The sequence below is a fragment of the Helicoverpa zea genome, chromosome 15 (assembly GCF_022581195.2).
Source record: "Helicoverpa zea isolate HzStark_Cry1AcR chromosome 15, ilHelZeax1.1, whole genome shotgun sequence".
Taxonomy (NCBI): Eukaryota; Metazoa; Arthropoda; class Insecta; order Lepidoptera; family Noctuidae; genus Helicoverpa; species Helicoverpa zea.
Window position 1 is genome coordinate 3378682 of NC_061466.1, and position 13947 is coordinate 3392628.

Sequence of the window (13947 nt, forward strand, 5' to 3'; positions counted from 1 at the left end):
CTCTGTAAGTAGATTGAAAATTAATTATTTTACCTTTTTATACAAAAATACGAGAGTATTTCAATAATTAGAAGATGATTTAAATTACGAATTCTACTTAAATTTTGTTTTTAAAAATTCTCAATCTGAGAACTTAACTGACCTTTTTGTTAATTGGTAATAGTAACACATCATACTTCACAAGATGACCGCCATCATAACTTGCGCGTACGCTTGTCTGTGTATTTTGGTCATTTTTGTGTAATTCCTAGCAAATAAATATTTGATTCTAGTAGACCCGCTTTCCAGTAAAAAGTATTTTGTTTAATTTTCCTGTTGTAATGTATTTCAAAGCATAACAACAAGAAAATTAAACATAACTTGTTACCGGCGAACGGGTATATTGGGAACTATGCTTATGTTTATAAATATATATAGGTACGTATACGTATGTATAGCACACGTCATATACTTCTGGTCGCAAACTCCAGATGGCGCTTCAAAGTTGCTTGCATAAAAACTGCGCGAGAGGGCTCTCTTTTTCCATAGTATTATTTTACTCTTTGGGTGGTGGTGTGGCCAGGCAGGGCGTGGCGTGTGGCGGAGGCATTAAAAGAAGAGGTAAAACTTTTAACCGATAGACGGCGCATGATGGACTGTACTAATTTTAAAAACCTATAATTTTTTTACAGTCTTTCAAATGTATAGTTTTACCGTATTACACAACATAAAAAGATAGTTACAGTTTATGCTTATTTATAGACCATTAAAATATCCCATCGTACAATATGTTTTATCGTGACATTCACATAGTGGTAATTTTACCACAGTGGACACTCTTATGTATGTACTAGTTCCTTTAGTTCTCCCCACAATACACCTTAATATATTTATGTATCTTAATTTAATGAATGTTCGACCATATCGCATGGATGTGCCCACAACCTTTAATGATTGCTGCATCCGTGCGCCTCTGCTCTCATGTTATTTTTTGAGACGACCATGCGCGAACTGACTGGTTATAATTCAGACTGTAAAATACAGTTGACTATAGCGCCATTTCTAATCACTTTAATGTTCCAATCTATATCTATGGAGTCTAGGCCGAGTTTAGCTAAACTACAGGGAAGCTCACATAAGAATTAACCCCATTAATATTCAGAATAACGTGTTCAAATACCGATTTCCATTTAGATCTAATGCATATTGTTCTTCAGCCAAAGTTTAAAAAAAAAACAATCACTTTACTTTTAATATTCTGTGATAAATTATACTCTATGATCTTATGATGACGGGCGAAAATCCAAAATGCTGCATCGTTGTGTCAAAATAAAAAATTAGACAGCTGACCGTATGAATTACAAAGTGCAGTCAGTTATTAAAACAAAGCTATTTATACAAGTTAAATAGTTTTGTTCAAAGTGTAACTGAAAAGATTGCTCTTCAAAGTATATTACACGCATCTATCTAAGAAGCGAAGACCGGTTGTTTGTTAAACCAAGGTATAGAGAAGGTTTCTAATTACTATTGCTTATTTAGTCAATTCGTCATTCGTGGTGCTTTGGAATTATACTTTTTAGCGTTTACTAAGATTGCTGTCCTCAAGCTATCATACTTCTTTTATTTAAAGAAGAGTAAGCTAACCTTGTATCATACTTCTTTTATTTAAAGAAGAGTAAGCTAACCTTGGGTAGTTCGCTAATGTTTACAATTTCTGGCATCATAGTATGCACCATACTGAATCTTGCGTAGTGTTTTGACACCATACAAATCCATCATCTGAAAATTTAAATGTATGGATTAATAAAGAATTAACTTTATAATTTTTGAGTTTTTTGAATAATGTGAGCCCAAAATTTTATAAATTATGAACTTTAATTTCAATATTTTAACTGATTAGTTTTTTTTTTTTTTTTCAGGTATAATTACAGTTTTAGCCATGGATAGTCAGCCTTGCATATTTCTGGGCATCAAAATCAAACCTGGGCCAATAGAACGCTATAAAGTTGAAAACTTCACCCTTGATAATACCGTGGACAATCTGAAGTCTGAAGCTGAAAAAAAGACAAATGTACCGTCTACGTCTCTTGGTATGTATTATACAATATTGAGATTTTAACTTAAAAACTTTGATGCTTAAAAAAACATGAATAACAGAAATGTCTTGCCAAGCAAAGTTAAAAAGAATATTGGTTTTGCCATCATTTGTCTACAGGATTGTTTCCTTACAAACAAACCTGCAGGATCAATTTAATAACAAAATATGTAATTTTTAGTCTAGCCTTTATTGTCCTGCTGCTGAGCAAAGGCTTCCTGTATATGAAGCTTGTTGTGGCCAGTCAGCAAAAAGGTGTCGAAACCTGAGATATTTTTCAATAATTTCAGAACTAATACACCATGGCAAGATTTTGAAAGGTGACCTCACTCTCCAAGACAGTGGTGTTAAAAATGGGGAGATGGTCCACGTGGTGAAGAAGAAAGTGCAAACAACTACCACAGCTACTCCATCATATTCAGACGCTGAGCTGCAACAACTTAATACTTCCTTGAGAACGTTGGGATGCACTCCCAATGCCCCTGGGTGGACTAGGGCAATGCAGGTATAGCTTTGATTGTTAATCCAATTCATTCATATTTTATAGTATGCTTTCCCTTTGGTTTTTTTTTGGTCAAGTTAATCTAGACATTACATGAGAGTCAAATATAGAACCTTTTTTTTTATAATGGTAGTTGGAAATCCATCCCTTTCCTATTGGAGAGAACAAATGACGATGCTGGAACCAGAGTGATCTAGGGCACCATAGTATGTTTCTGAGTAAATGAAGGAAATGCGTTACGCGTTATTATTTGAAATCTATGAGCTTTTTATTATTTTGTATGTCTCTGACCGACCACGGGACTACAGAGTCCCGGATTTTTGGAAGGCGAACGTGGGGCCGAAGCCAACACGCTGAAGCCCTTTTGAGACAACTTTAATGAAATGGCGACACAAAACCGACGATTATCCCCGTATACACTATAGAAATGTACCCAAGGACAATCCCCGGTTCTGTGCTAAACTATTGCTAACTATGGATGAAAACTACTTGGGCTATTGTGATGGGATGCTAATGGACTAGGAATGGGGAAACTACGGGAACTATGGCACCTGCCGATGACAATGTATTAAATACATGTTAAAATGGCAGGTGGAGACTCGCCAACTCACTTACTGGGCCCCCGGGAATCAGTCACTGAAAAGCAACAAGAGGGCAACAGGGACATGAGCGGCTGAGAAGGGTGAGGATACCTCGGCGGACTTTAAACGCAGATCACGCGCTCCCTGTGGGTCCAGCATCACCGGCCCACTCGCCACTTACCACGAGGCACCTACCCTCCGAGCAGGACTAACCTTGCTCTAGCGACTCCACTCTGACCGGCCGATGAAGGCAAGCCAAGAGGCGGGAGACCTATCCCCCGTCATGCTTCACTCCGGCAGGCCGGAGATGGGGGACAGTATACTCTCCCTGGAGCACTCGGATATATAGCCCCGCGGGGTCGCTACTCCCCGTCATCCGCCTCAGATGCCCTGCGGGGCTGAGCTTTTTATTATTATGTTTTAGTTATATGTACTTCATGTAAGTTTTAAATAATAAAAATAACAATTTTTATCAGTATGAGTTATTTATTCAAACTAACATTCTTAGTTTTACAAAAAAAAAATCACTTCCATCACTATGGCAGTTCACAAATTGATTTCTCAAGGAAAATAATACTGGGAAGCACTTAGATCAGTATGGCCTGAAAGAGTTATGATTTTTCCATGCAATGGTATAAAAAAACCATTTTTGCCAAAAAATGACACTTAGATCACTTTGGTTCTAGCATCGTCAAATGTACATTTTGACCACAAGTTTGACTAAACTTTAATCATTCTTTATAGCTATTAAATGACGATTCCGCAATGAATGAGATAGTGGAACAAGCACCTGGCATAGGGGAGGATTGTGTGGCCCTTTCTATCTTACACGAAGTGGAGTTGTTGGCTGCCCTGGGTGCTAATGTCCACACTATGAGGAGGGGAGCTAACGCCCATCCTGAGCTGCCAGCAGCGTTGCGGCATCTAACGCGCCTTGTTCGCTCACGATCTAACACTACGTCGTCTACAGAGAGCGGTAAGAACATAGATTACAACTTTTAATCTTACAACAACTATGTGTTCGGTATTTACCTAGGCGAATAATACCCCCCGAGAGTTAAACTGAAAAATATATGTAAATTAAAATCCTATAAATAATATTCCAGTGCCCACATCAGGATTTGCGTATTCATTAGAAGCATTGTCAGAAGACGAAGATGCTGATGAGGAAGAGACTGAAGATGGTGAGAGGAACCCCATCACTCACGAGCAGTTTGCTGCTGCCCTACAGGTCAGTGATATACAGGTTTCATTTTGTTAAACGTGTCACATACCAAGCGGCAAAAAAAAATACGCGCTGTTCCAGCCAATCACTCGAAGTGGCGGTAGTTTGTCGATTGTTTGTTGTCGAGGTTATAAGTGCAACCGAGCGGATAATCTGCTATTTTAAACGCGGTCTTATGCAGCAAGATTTGCGCTTCAAAAAATCTGATATGTATATTAGAGCTCGCGTTCATTCTAACGTGATATAGTTATCGGCACGGATATTGAGCCCTGACCTTCACCTGCGCAGAAGCGATTTATTGGTTTATTGCCTTATGTGTACAGTGCGCAAAGCGATCCCCCGAGACTCTTCCGCCGAGAGCTCAATATCCGTGCCGATCACTATAGCTTCAACCGGGGCCGGTTTTATAGACGCGTTTATACGCGAACGGCAAAAGCGAACGGCTAATCTGCTCGTTTAATATCGCTGATAGGATACCTCACAATCCCAATTACATTGAAAGGACAAAAACATCGTCGCTCTCACGTATTTTAATGTTTATGTTACATATTCGATACAACTGGTCTGGTAAATTACACAAAACATCGTGTTCTCTAGGCTGCAACAGAAGCAGTATCGTCTTCGAGCAGCCGCGGTGCTGGCAGCAACGACAGTTTGCTGAGGCTGCTGCAGTCTGCCGGCGAGTCCAGCAGAACCACGTCATCAGCCACCGAGTCTGGCACGCCTACTGGCGTAGGTATGTTCGACCTTATTGTTTAAAAAAGATAAAAAGGCATTTATTCAAAGTAGGCTGAAAATAGCACTTTTTGAAGGTCAAAGGACAATGCGCGTTTTGGTCTACCTCTCCTCTAGCATTAAGTGATACATCAATAGAAAGCTTGTGTTATGTAGAGTATTTTCTTGTATGGCAGCGATTGTCATTTGTTAGTATTTAGGGAGTTAGAACGTGTTTAGTGAAATAATAACTATGTCTAATGCTACTGCTCCACCTGCGTCTTAACGCGTTAAATTTTGGCATTACGCAGATGTGGCCAACGTTTTAATGGCAATTTATACAAATGGCATTATGAATAGCATTAAACGTTAAGCGATAACTCGGGTGTCGGTTTTTTGGACACATCAAAGGGTTTTAGTGCGTAGCTTAGAGCGCTAAGTGATATTGGCTACATTAATGCCATCTCATTGCACGCATGCAAGGACGAGTGTAGATACTTTGTTTAAGCGGTAACTGCATTTTACGAGCACGGTAATGGAATGGTCAAATGAGAAAGCTTTAGTTTTTAGAATTATTTTGTGTGTCTGAGTTTAACCTCTTTAATGTGTGTTAACGCGTTACTTCATGGGGGATTAACTCTTTGCAGAATTGTACCTAAGTGTAGCCAACACGCATTTTTAATGCAATAAGTAACGTGTAGTTGGCCATTGACATTAACGTTAACGCTAACGCAGGTGGAGCAGGAGCATTAACGTTTAATGCTATTAATAATGCCATTTGTATAAAATGCCATTAAAACGTTGGCCACATCTGCGTAACGCCAAAATTTTACGCGTTAAGACGCAGGTGGAGCAGTAGCATTAATAATGCCATTTGTATAAAATGCCATTAAAACGTTGGCCACATCTGCGTAACGCCAAAATTTTACGCGTTAAGACGCAAGTGGAGCAGGAGCATATATGCTACTGCTCCACCTGTGTTAGCGTTAACGTTAATGTCAATGGCCAACTACACGTTACTTATTGCATTAAAAATGCGCGTTGGCTACACTTAGGTTACAATGCCGCAAGAGTTAATCCCTCATAAAGTAACGCGTTAACACACATTAAAGAGGTTAAACTTAGGCACACAAAATATTTCTAAAAACTAAAGCTTTCTCATTTGACCATTCCATGATCGTGCTCGTAAAATGCAGTTACCGCTTAAACAAAGTATCTACACTCGTCCTTGCATGCATGCAATGAGATGGCATTAATGTAGCCAACATCACTTAGCGCTCTAAGCTACGCACTAAAACCCTTTGATGTGTCCAAAAAACCGACACCCGAGTTATAGCGTTTAATGCTATTAATAATGTCATTTGTATAAAATGCCATTAAAACGTTGGCCACATCTGCGTAAGGCCAAAATTTTACGCGTTAAGACGCAGGTGGAGCAGGAGCAGTAGAGAAGAAATCTCAGAACTTGAAACTAACTATCTATACATATAATAAATCTGTAAAAAAACTGTGTCTGTACATTGAATATATTAAAAAAATAATAATTGGGTGGGGTTTAGAAACAGTAATGGAGCACAAATCCAAAAAAAAAATTTTGTCTGTATGTCTGTATGTCTGTATGTCTGTTTGTTTGTACACGCTAATCTTCGGAACTACTGGACGGATTTCAATGATTTTTTCTTTGTTGTATCGGTATAAAGTCGGGGCAACATATAGGCTATAATTTATCTTCGAAACTTGAAGACCTGGCGCAGAACTGCAACAGATCAGCAAAACTATAAGAGATACAAAAATGGTGCCATGGCAAAAATTGTTCCACGTGATGAGCATTTTCGGTTGAGAGAATAAATTTGAAGATCTGGAACACCTGATGTGGAACCCCAAGAGCCCAGCTACACTGTAGCATATACGGGTATGACGTTTTAGCAAAAGTTGTTCAATCTGATAAGCACTCTCTGTTGACTTATAAAAAATGAAGATCTAAAACACCTGGTGTGGAACCCCAAGAGCCCAGCTACTCTGTAGCATATACGGGTATGACGTTTTAGCAAAAGTTGTTCTATCTGATAAGCACTCTCTGCTGACTTATAAAAAATGAAGATCTAAAACACCTGATGTGGAACCCCAAAAGCCCAGCTACTCTGTTGCATATACGGGTATGACATTTTAGCAAAAGTTGTTCAATCTGATAAGCACTCTCTGTTGACTTATACAAATTGAAGATCTAAAACACCTGATGTAGAACTCCAGAAGCCCAGCTAGACTATAGCATATAAAGGTATGACGTTTTAGCAAAAGTTGTTCAATCTAATAAGCACTCTCTATTGACCTATAAAAATCGAAGATCTGGAACACCTGATGCGGAACTTCAAGAGCCCAGCTACACGATAGCATAGGTACATAGGAATACCGTTTTAGCAAAAGTTGTTCAATCTGATGAGCACTCTCTGTTGACTTACAAAAATCGAAGATCTAAAACATCTGAAGTTGAACTCCAAGTACACTTGAAATGACGTTTTAGCAAAAGTTGTTCGATCTGATGTATATTTTCTGTTGACTTATGAGAATCGAAGATCAGAAACAACTGATGTGGAAATGAAAGCTATCTCTAATTTCACTGTATAATGATATAATAAGCTGCAAGTACCTCCAAGCGGTGAAGGCGGTAATAGTTTAGAACAGGCTTTCAATGGTGATGGTAGGTATATCATCGTCAATTACTACAAAACTTTATAGAATGAATGTTCGAGTTTTAATGCTATTTGAGTGTTGTATTCTTTTCCATTTATCTTCATGACAGGGTAGCCTACTCAGTACCGCGGGGGACGAGGGGGCAGGCAGCTAGATTTTAATTAATCAGGTATCATCATCCTCCGAGCCTTTTTCCCAACTATGTTGGGGTCGGCTTCCAGTCTAACCGGATTCAGCTGAGTACCAGTGCTTTACAAGAATCGACTGCCTATCTGACCTCCTCAACCCAGTTATCCGGGCAACCCGATACCCCTTGGTTAGACTGGTGTCAGACTTACTGGCTTCTGACTACCCGTAACGACTGCCAACGAACGAAACACAGTTATTGGTTTCAAAACCGGTCATTGGTGGCCAAAATATTCTTAGAAAGTACATACGAACTAAGAAAAGTTGCATTGGCAAGTACTTGCCAGACCTGGAATCGCAGTCACACACTCATACTTGAGAGATTGGTTCTCTAAACACTAGGTCACCACTACTTTGTTATTTAAGGGTCCGTTCAGAAAAACCACTTAAATGCGGACTAATTAGAATCACTACTTTTATCCCTATGGTCACGCCTATTGCGCTTTAGTTCTTAGCGTTTTGTTTAGTCTGCTGTGCTTTTGCCGTTGACGTACAAAAGTGAAATTTATGGAACGTTTCGAATGATTTTGCGTATACTGTTGTTTGCCCGTCAACGGGCCCTTTAAATTCAACATCAGACGATCCAGATCTTTAATTTTGCTGACCCCGCAGTCGCTGGCATAAGGGACAGGATCCGCGTACGAAGTCGCGGGCAGAAGCTAGTCGATAATATAATCTAAAATAAGCTCTAACTTCTAAAGTACTAAGAATTGGTAAGTAGTATGTAAGTACAAAACTTCAGCCTTTCACCACTTCTTATGTGTTTTTGCTGGGAAGAACAAGTTTGGAAGCTTATTTCGAAAAACATACAAACAAAGGGTTTAAAGAATCGGAAACTATTGATCAGATCTTCAAAATAATAGGTGTGACCAATATATTTTTTATTTGACAAAACAATACAAATTGGCTATTATTGATATAACGCATTCAAGTTGGAAAGCAGGGCTTTTACGTCACGGTGTTATAAAATTTGTATGTGCGTCACACTTTATCGCGCTGAATCTTAGTTGTTATTAGTTTATGCAACAAAAGAAAAAATGTGTGACTTATAGGTATTTTAGCTCATGTAAATGAACTACATAGTTATAAGTTAAAATGTATTGAAATCACAGCTCCAACGCGGTCGCTGATAACTCCGGAGATGTTCAGCGAGGCTATATCCGAAGCTATGAACCGAGCCAGCAGCACCAGGAACACTGCTGGCACTCCTATGGAACAAAGCACGGCTGGTAAATATTATCACTTTTTATTAATAGGACAATAATAATAGACGGAAGGCTCCAAAAATGCTGAACAGATTTGAAATTTATTTCACTGTCGAAGCCAAACTATCCCTGGGTCTTAGGTACGGGACCAAGTTACGATGTGCGTGAAAAAGATAGTTTGAATATTTTTTACCTCCAATGCAAGTCATTTCAAAACTTATTTTCTAAACCTCATTAAATATAGGAAATAAAATAACCTACCAAGATCAGTACATGAGTTTGTTCTCTAGTCGCGATAACAAAGAGTTCAAAATTAAAATTTCAGCTTCGTCATCACAAAGTCCAGTGCAAGCGAGAGAAGTTCCCACTGTCCCCACTGGTGAAGACTTCACAACCCAGCTCAACCACATGCATGAAATGGGACTGGTGGATGACGCTCTCAATATACGGGCGCTGCTTATTTGTGCAGGTAAAACATTATCACACTTTCACACTTGTTTAGTTTAATATTTTTCATGGTACAAAAACAGTTATAAATACTAACAAAAGTTTATAGCGCCCTAACTGTTCTTGAATGCGTCCAGAATGTAGATGCTATATGAACTGTAAATTATGGAAAAAGCCTTTGAAACAACTATTTTTTATTGTTTCAGGTGATGTAAATGCAGCCATAAACTTGGTTTTCAGTGGAGCAATCGGTGATGATTAGATTTTATATTATTTATATTAATTGAACTGCTGAAGCATTCTCCCACAATTTCACACGATGGAATTTGTTTTCATAAATATCGTCACTCATTTGCTCTTGTCGAAAACAGTCTCATAAAATATTATTTCAGTATAGCCTTATTTTGTGGCACAAGTATTTTAAACTTATTTGTTGAGTATTTATTTCAATATCGGATGTATATCAATGCTCCACAATTTAAGTGAAGTTCCTCATAAATCACTCGCATCTTTGGAAAATATTGACCCTTTATTAGGAGGTGAAACTAATTATTTATTATAATTTGTTTCTTGTGAAATATGTGCCAATAACTTTGTATAAGAGCAAATGAATGAGGTCTAGTTGATCTATTGGGAATGGATCAACATTTCTTTGAATGAAAAAGGGTCCTTATTTTGTGGTATGTATGTGATTACTATAATAAATATTGAAACATTCATATATTTGTTTATTTATTTATTTCATAATACCTGCTAATTTTGAAAATACTGTTTTAATTATCACGGGATGCAAAATCCATAAGGGCAAGTATAATAAAATGTGTACTTTAAGTAGAATTAAATTTTACATAGAGTGGAATTAACCATCTAAATTTTTTTTAATATTCTAAATTCTAGAAAACGTCAATCAAGCAAATGCATATTGCATTAATGATAAAAAGAAAGTACTTATAAAAGTTTATAAGCTCAAGTTATCAAACCAAGATGTTGAAGTTGGTTGTAAGATGTGAAGTATACATGTAAGAAACAGCAATATAAGTATCTAAAAATTAGAATATAAATATAGAATTGACTGAAGTCTCTTGTTGGTGTCGAGCACCTATAAAGTTTTACCATCTTTGTAACAGCAAATGAAATTAGTATGCAAAAACACAGTCAATTTAAAAACTTTCATTTACATTTAGTCAAAGCGACCCTGCCTATATCTGGCGCAGTCTACTGTAGCTGACATTTTAAACAAAAAATATACCATTGACTGTATATTATTGTTAAAAAAAGTTTAGTAGTACCTTTCAGATATAGGGTTGGGTCACTTACTAACTTAACTTCTAAGCAGCTAATGATAAGTGTTCAAATTTTCTAAATGTTTGCACAACATTCATTATAAGTAACATTAAATATTAATGTTTCATTTTAAAATTCATATTTCTTCTTGCAAGTTTCTTATATGTACTGTTGTCTCCCTTAGCGCGACACTGTTCACGTCTCTGCATACGTCGGAAGTACCAACCAGCATTATTAGGACTTGTCTCACCAAACAGTTCATGTTCCAGTTTCTTCCTAGCTTCTGTTCTGAGGACACCTCTCTTGTCATACCAGTTTAAGTCATCTTTTCCATTCTTCTTTCCTTTATCAAATCGTGATTGCTTTTCATTTGCATTGTCACTGTTGTTTTGACTCTCACTGATGTCAGAAAACTGATTAATATAATTCCTCTTTTCAAAATCTCTACTAAATGTGTTTTGATCAGGCTTCTTCAGTATGTACTCATTTTCTTGTGATGATGTTATAGAAAATTCATCATAGTCCTTTAGGTAACCACCCTTCATCTCCCACTGTTCATATTTATTTCTCCTCTTTTGTTTCTTATGTATTTTCTGTCTGTCTCGTTTTTTCTTGTCCTGTTTCATCTTTGGGCCAGCATATCTATCATCTTTCTTTAAGTCCTCCTCACTCAAAACGTCATGTACATCAAGATCTTTTTTATTCTTCCTCCTGATCACATGTTCTTTGACCTCTCTGTGTGGTCCCACATTTACATTTGTATCTCTCTTTTCAACTTTATGGACAGACTTTAATGAGTCTGCATAAGTCACTTTCTGAGCAGCTGGTAATTGAGTAACTGCAACATCATCAGCTATAGGATGTAGTTCTAATTCAATGAGTTCTGCATCATCTTCAGAATTCAACTTATTTGTATGTCCAGGGAAATCTGCATTTTTTTTAACACTCTCATCTTGTGATACTTTTTGTTCTTCTTTTATGCTTGTTAATGGTGTTTTCATGTTGTTTACGATTTTTTTAATTGTTTGTTTCTCATTTTTCATCCTTTTGGCAACTTCATCATCAAGCCAACTTTTGTTTTGCTGATAAATATTCCTTAGTTTATCAATATCATTCAAAAATTCTTTTTCATATTCAGGTTGGATAACATTCATAGGAGTATTAACATTATTTTCAAAATTATTATTTTCCACATCTATGCACTTAGTGATCTTTTCTGTATTCTTGCTATTCAGAGGTTCTTCATATACCTTTTTACACCTTTGTTGCTTGTATGGTATCCTTTCTACATTGAGCTTCTTTTGTTGCATTTGTATGCTGCTCACTAATGTAAGTTCTTTTAATTTGTTCCTTAAATAGGCATTCTCTTCTTGCAGTTTATATAAGTTAGATAGTATCTTGTTAATGGATGGTGTTGTGTGCAGTGAGCACTCATTTCTGGCACCCCACATATGGCCAATAGCTACACCTGCAGCTGTAATGACACTCCCTAACATGATTATATTAAGAACTGTACTAAGCCTTTTATTTCTTCTGTGAACATAAGTTTTGTGTTTGCCAGTGGCATCTCCAAGAAAGTCATCCTCATTCCTTATAGATTCATGTTGGTCATTAATATTGGGAGCAAGAGGATTAATCGAAACAAATTGAGTATTTAATATATCTGTTGGACGGCTCTCTTCATCAATACATTTGTCGTAGTTTAATTCACAAGGTGTAGACTCTGGTTCGCTGTCACTGATGACAGATATCCCATCCGTGTCTTCATCCTTCTCAATATGTGTCTCAGCTCTTACTCTGTTGACAAAATCATAATGCATTAAATAATATGCAATATTATTTAAATTTATAATTATGTGCAATATTCCACAACTATACCACAAGTTAATGAAACAGGTATTTAATGTGAAAGTGAGGAAGCTAATCATTTATAACTTTAGATTTAGATATCATAACCAGTAATTTCGAATTAAATACCATGAGGTGTAAATAAAGTACCTAACAATAGGTCAAGGTCAAGGAATACTGATATTGATTATTAGCTTTTATATTACAAGGTCATTAGCAGCACTTACTGTTCGAGTGTTGGACTATTCTCCGCGAATTCCGGGGCATCTTCGCCATACGAAGGGCTGTGTTCTAAAAGGGTCCAACTCTCTCCAGAGTCCGAATCGCTGTGGTCCACCGTCGACCCGTCCATTTAAATAATCTAGTAAATATCAATATACATCAGTACATATCAATCTAACTTAAGCACATCAAGGTCGCACGCACTGGTGAAATGAAAATTGAGCTTGAGCCGATAACGAAGTATGTCTAAATAACAATTTGCGCATCAGAATATTAACATACCTTGTGCAACACTCCAAACAAAAAATTTGCGTATCAAAATATGCTTGGAACGGTCCAGTTACACTGAAATTTAGCTTATTCAAAAACTATGAATTTTGTGACATGTTTTATATTTTGTTTTTTTTTTTTTATTATTTTACGTCAACGTCACGAAAGCGACTCTGTTTTGTTTTGGTTTCAACAATTCTGCCAAACGAAGTTATATAGCAACAGAACAATTTTTTTTTCGACACTGACATTTACGCAGTGCTACCAACCAACAAATGGCAGAATAGAATACATAGGAATACCAGTAATACCACCTTCAGAAGTTCAACAATCGATTTCACTTTGTAAGAATAAATTGCGCTTAAAATATTACCCAGAAAATAGGCGAAACTTATGAGATGACTCACTTTGCAATGCAAACATACTTATAAATATTGTTATTATCTTCATTCACACTATACCCCCTCACTCCCTTTACATTCACACTATACTATCTTCCGGCAGCGGTTTCATCTGCGTTTAATAGTAGCTTCCGGCTTTCCTCGATACAGTGGCTATCTAATATTGAAAACACTTTTCCATTCGTCCCAGCAGTTCCTGAGATATTATAATCTCATGTTCAAACAAACAAACATACATTGGATGGACTGTTAACTTTAACTGATCTAGTCACAGGGCACAAGGAAAAAAGTGATTGG

At 37.1% G+C, this 13947-nt stretch overlaps 2 protein-coding genes across 3 annotated transcripts; one reads left to right on the forward strand and one right to left on the reverse strand.

The window, feature by feature from the left end:
• The first annotated feature begins 132 nt into the window (after nucleotides 1–132).
• On the forward strand, nucleotides 133–10346 carry LOC124637107 (ubiquitin-like protein 7). Of its 2 annotated transcripts, none has more exons than XM_047173444.1 (9): nucleotides 133–600; nucleotides 1899–2069; nucleotides 2365–2579; nucleotides 3902–4133; nucleotides 4264–4388; nucleotides 4980–5118; nucleotides 9086–9202; nucleotides 9504–9647; nucleotides 9832–10346. In XM_047173444.1, exons 1-9 carry the CDS (start codon nucleotides 471–473, stop codon nucleotides 9885–9887), a joined length of 1329 nt encoding a protein of 442 aa, XP_047029400.1. In that variant the 5' UTR covers nucleotides 133–470; the 3' UTR covers nucleotides 9888–10346. The 2 variants fall into 2 exon arrangements, with proteins under 2 accessions (XP_047029400.1, XP_047029401.1); XM_047173445.1 differs by lacking the exon at nucleotides 133–600 and adding an exon at nucleotides 1287–1481.
• LOC124637105 lies at nucleotides 10347–13513 on the reverse strand. Its single transcript, XM_047173440.1, has 3 exons — nucleotides 13262–13513; nucleotides 12985–13118; nucleotides 10347–12706 (listed from the first exon to the last, which is right to left on the reverse strand). Exons 2-3 carry the CDS (start codon nucleotides 13107–13109, stop codon nucleotides 11026–11028), a joined length of 1806 nt encoding a protein of 601 aa, XP_047029396.1. The 5' UTR covers nucleotides 13110–13118; nucleotides 13262–13513; the 3' UTR covers nucleotides 10347–11025.
• Between the last annotated feature and the right edge of the window lie 434 nt (nucleotides 13514–13947).

Excerpts from the sequence above, each read along its gene's own strand:
- LOC124637107 (XM_047173444.1), top strand. The coding sequence starts at position 471 with ATGGCGCTTCAAAGTTGCTTGCATAAAAACTGCGCGAGAGGGCTCTCT. Across the intron at positions 4,134-4,263 it reads TACGTCGTCTACAGAGAGCG|TGCCCACATCAGGATTTGCG; the intron begins GTAAGAACATAG and ends ATAATATTCCAG. Across the intron at positions 5,119-9,085 it reads TGGCACGCCTACTGGCGTAG|CTCCAACGCGGTCGCTGATA; the intron begins GTATGTTCGACC and ends TTGAAATCACAG.
- LOC124637105 (XM_047173440.1), bottom strand. The coding sequence starts at position 13,109 with ATGGACGGGTCGACGGTGGACCACAGCGATTCGGACTCTGGAGAGAGT. Across the intron at positions 12,707-12,984 it reads AATAGTCCAACACTCGAACA|AGTAAGAGCTGAGACACATA; the intron begins GTAAGTGCTGCT and ends TTTTGTCAACAG.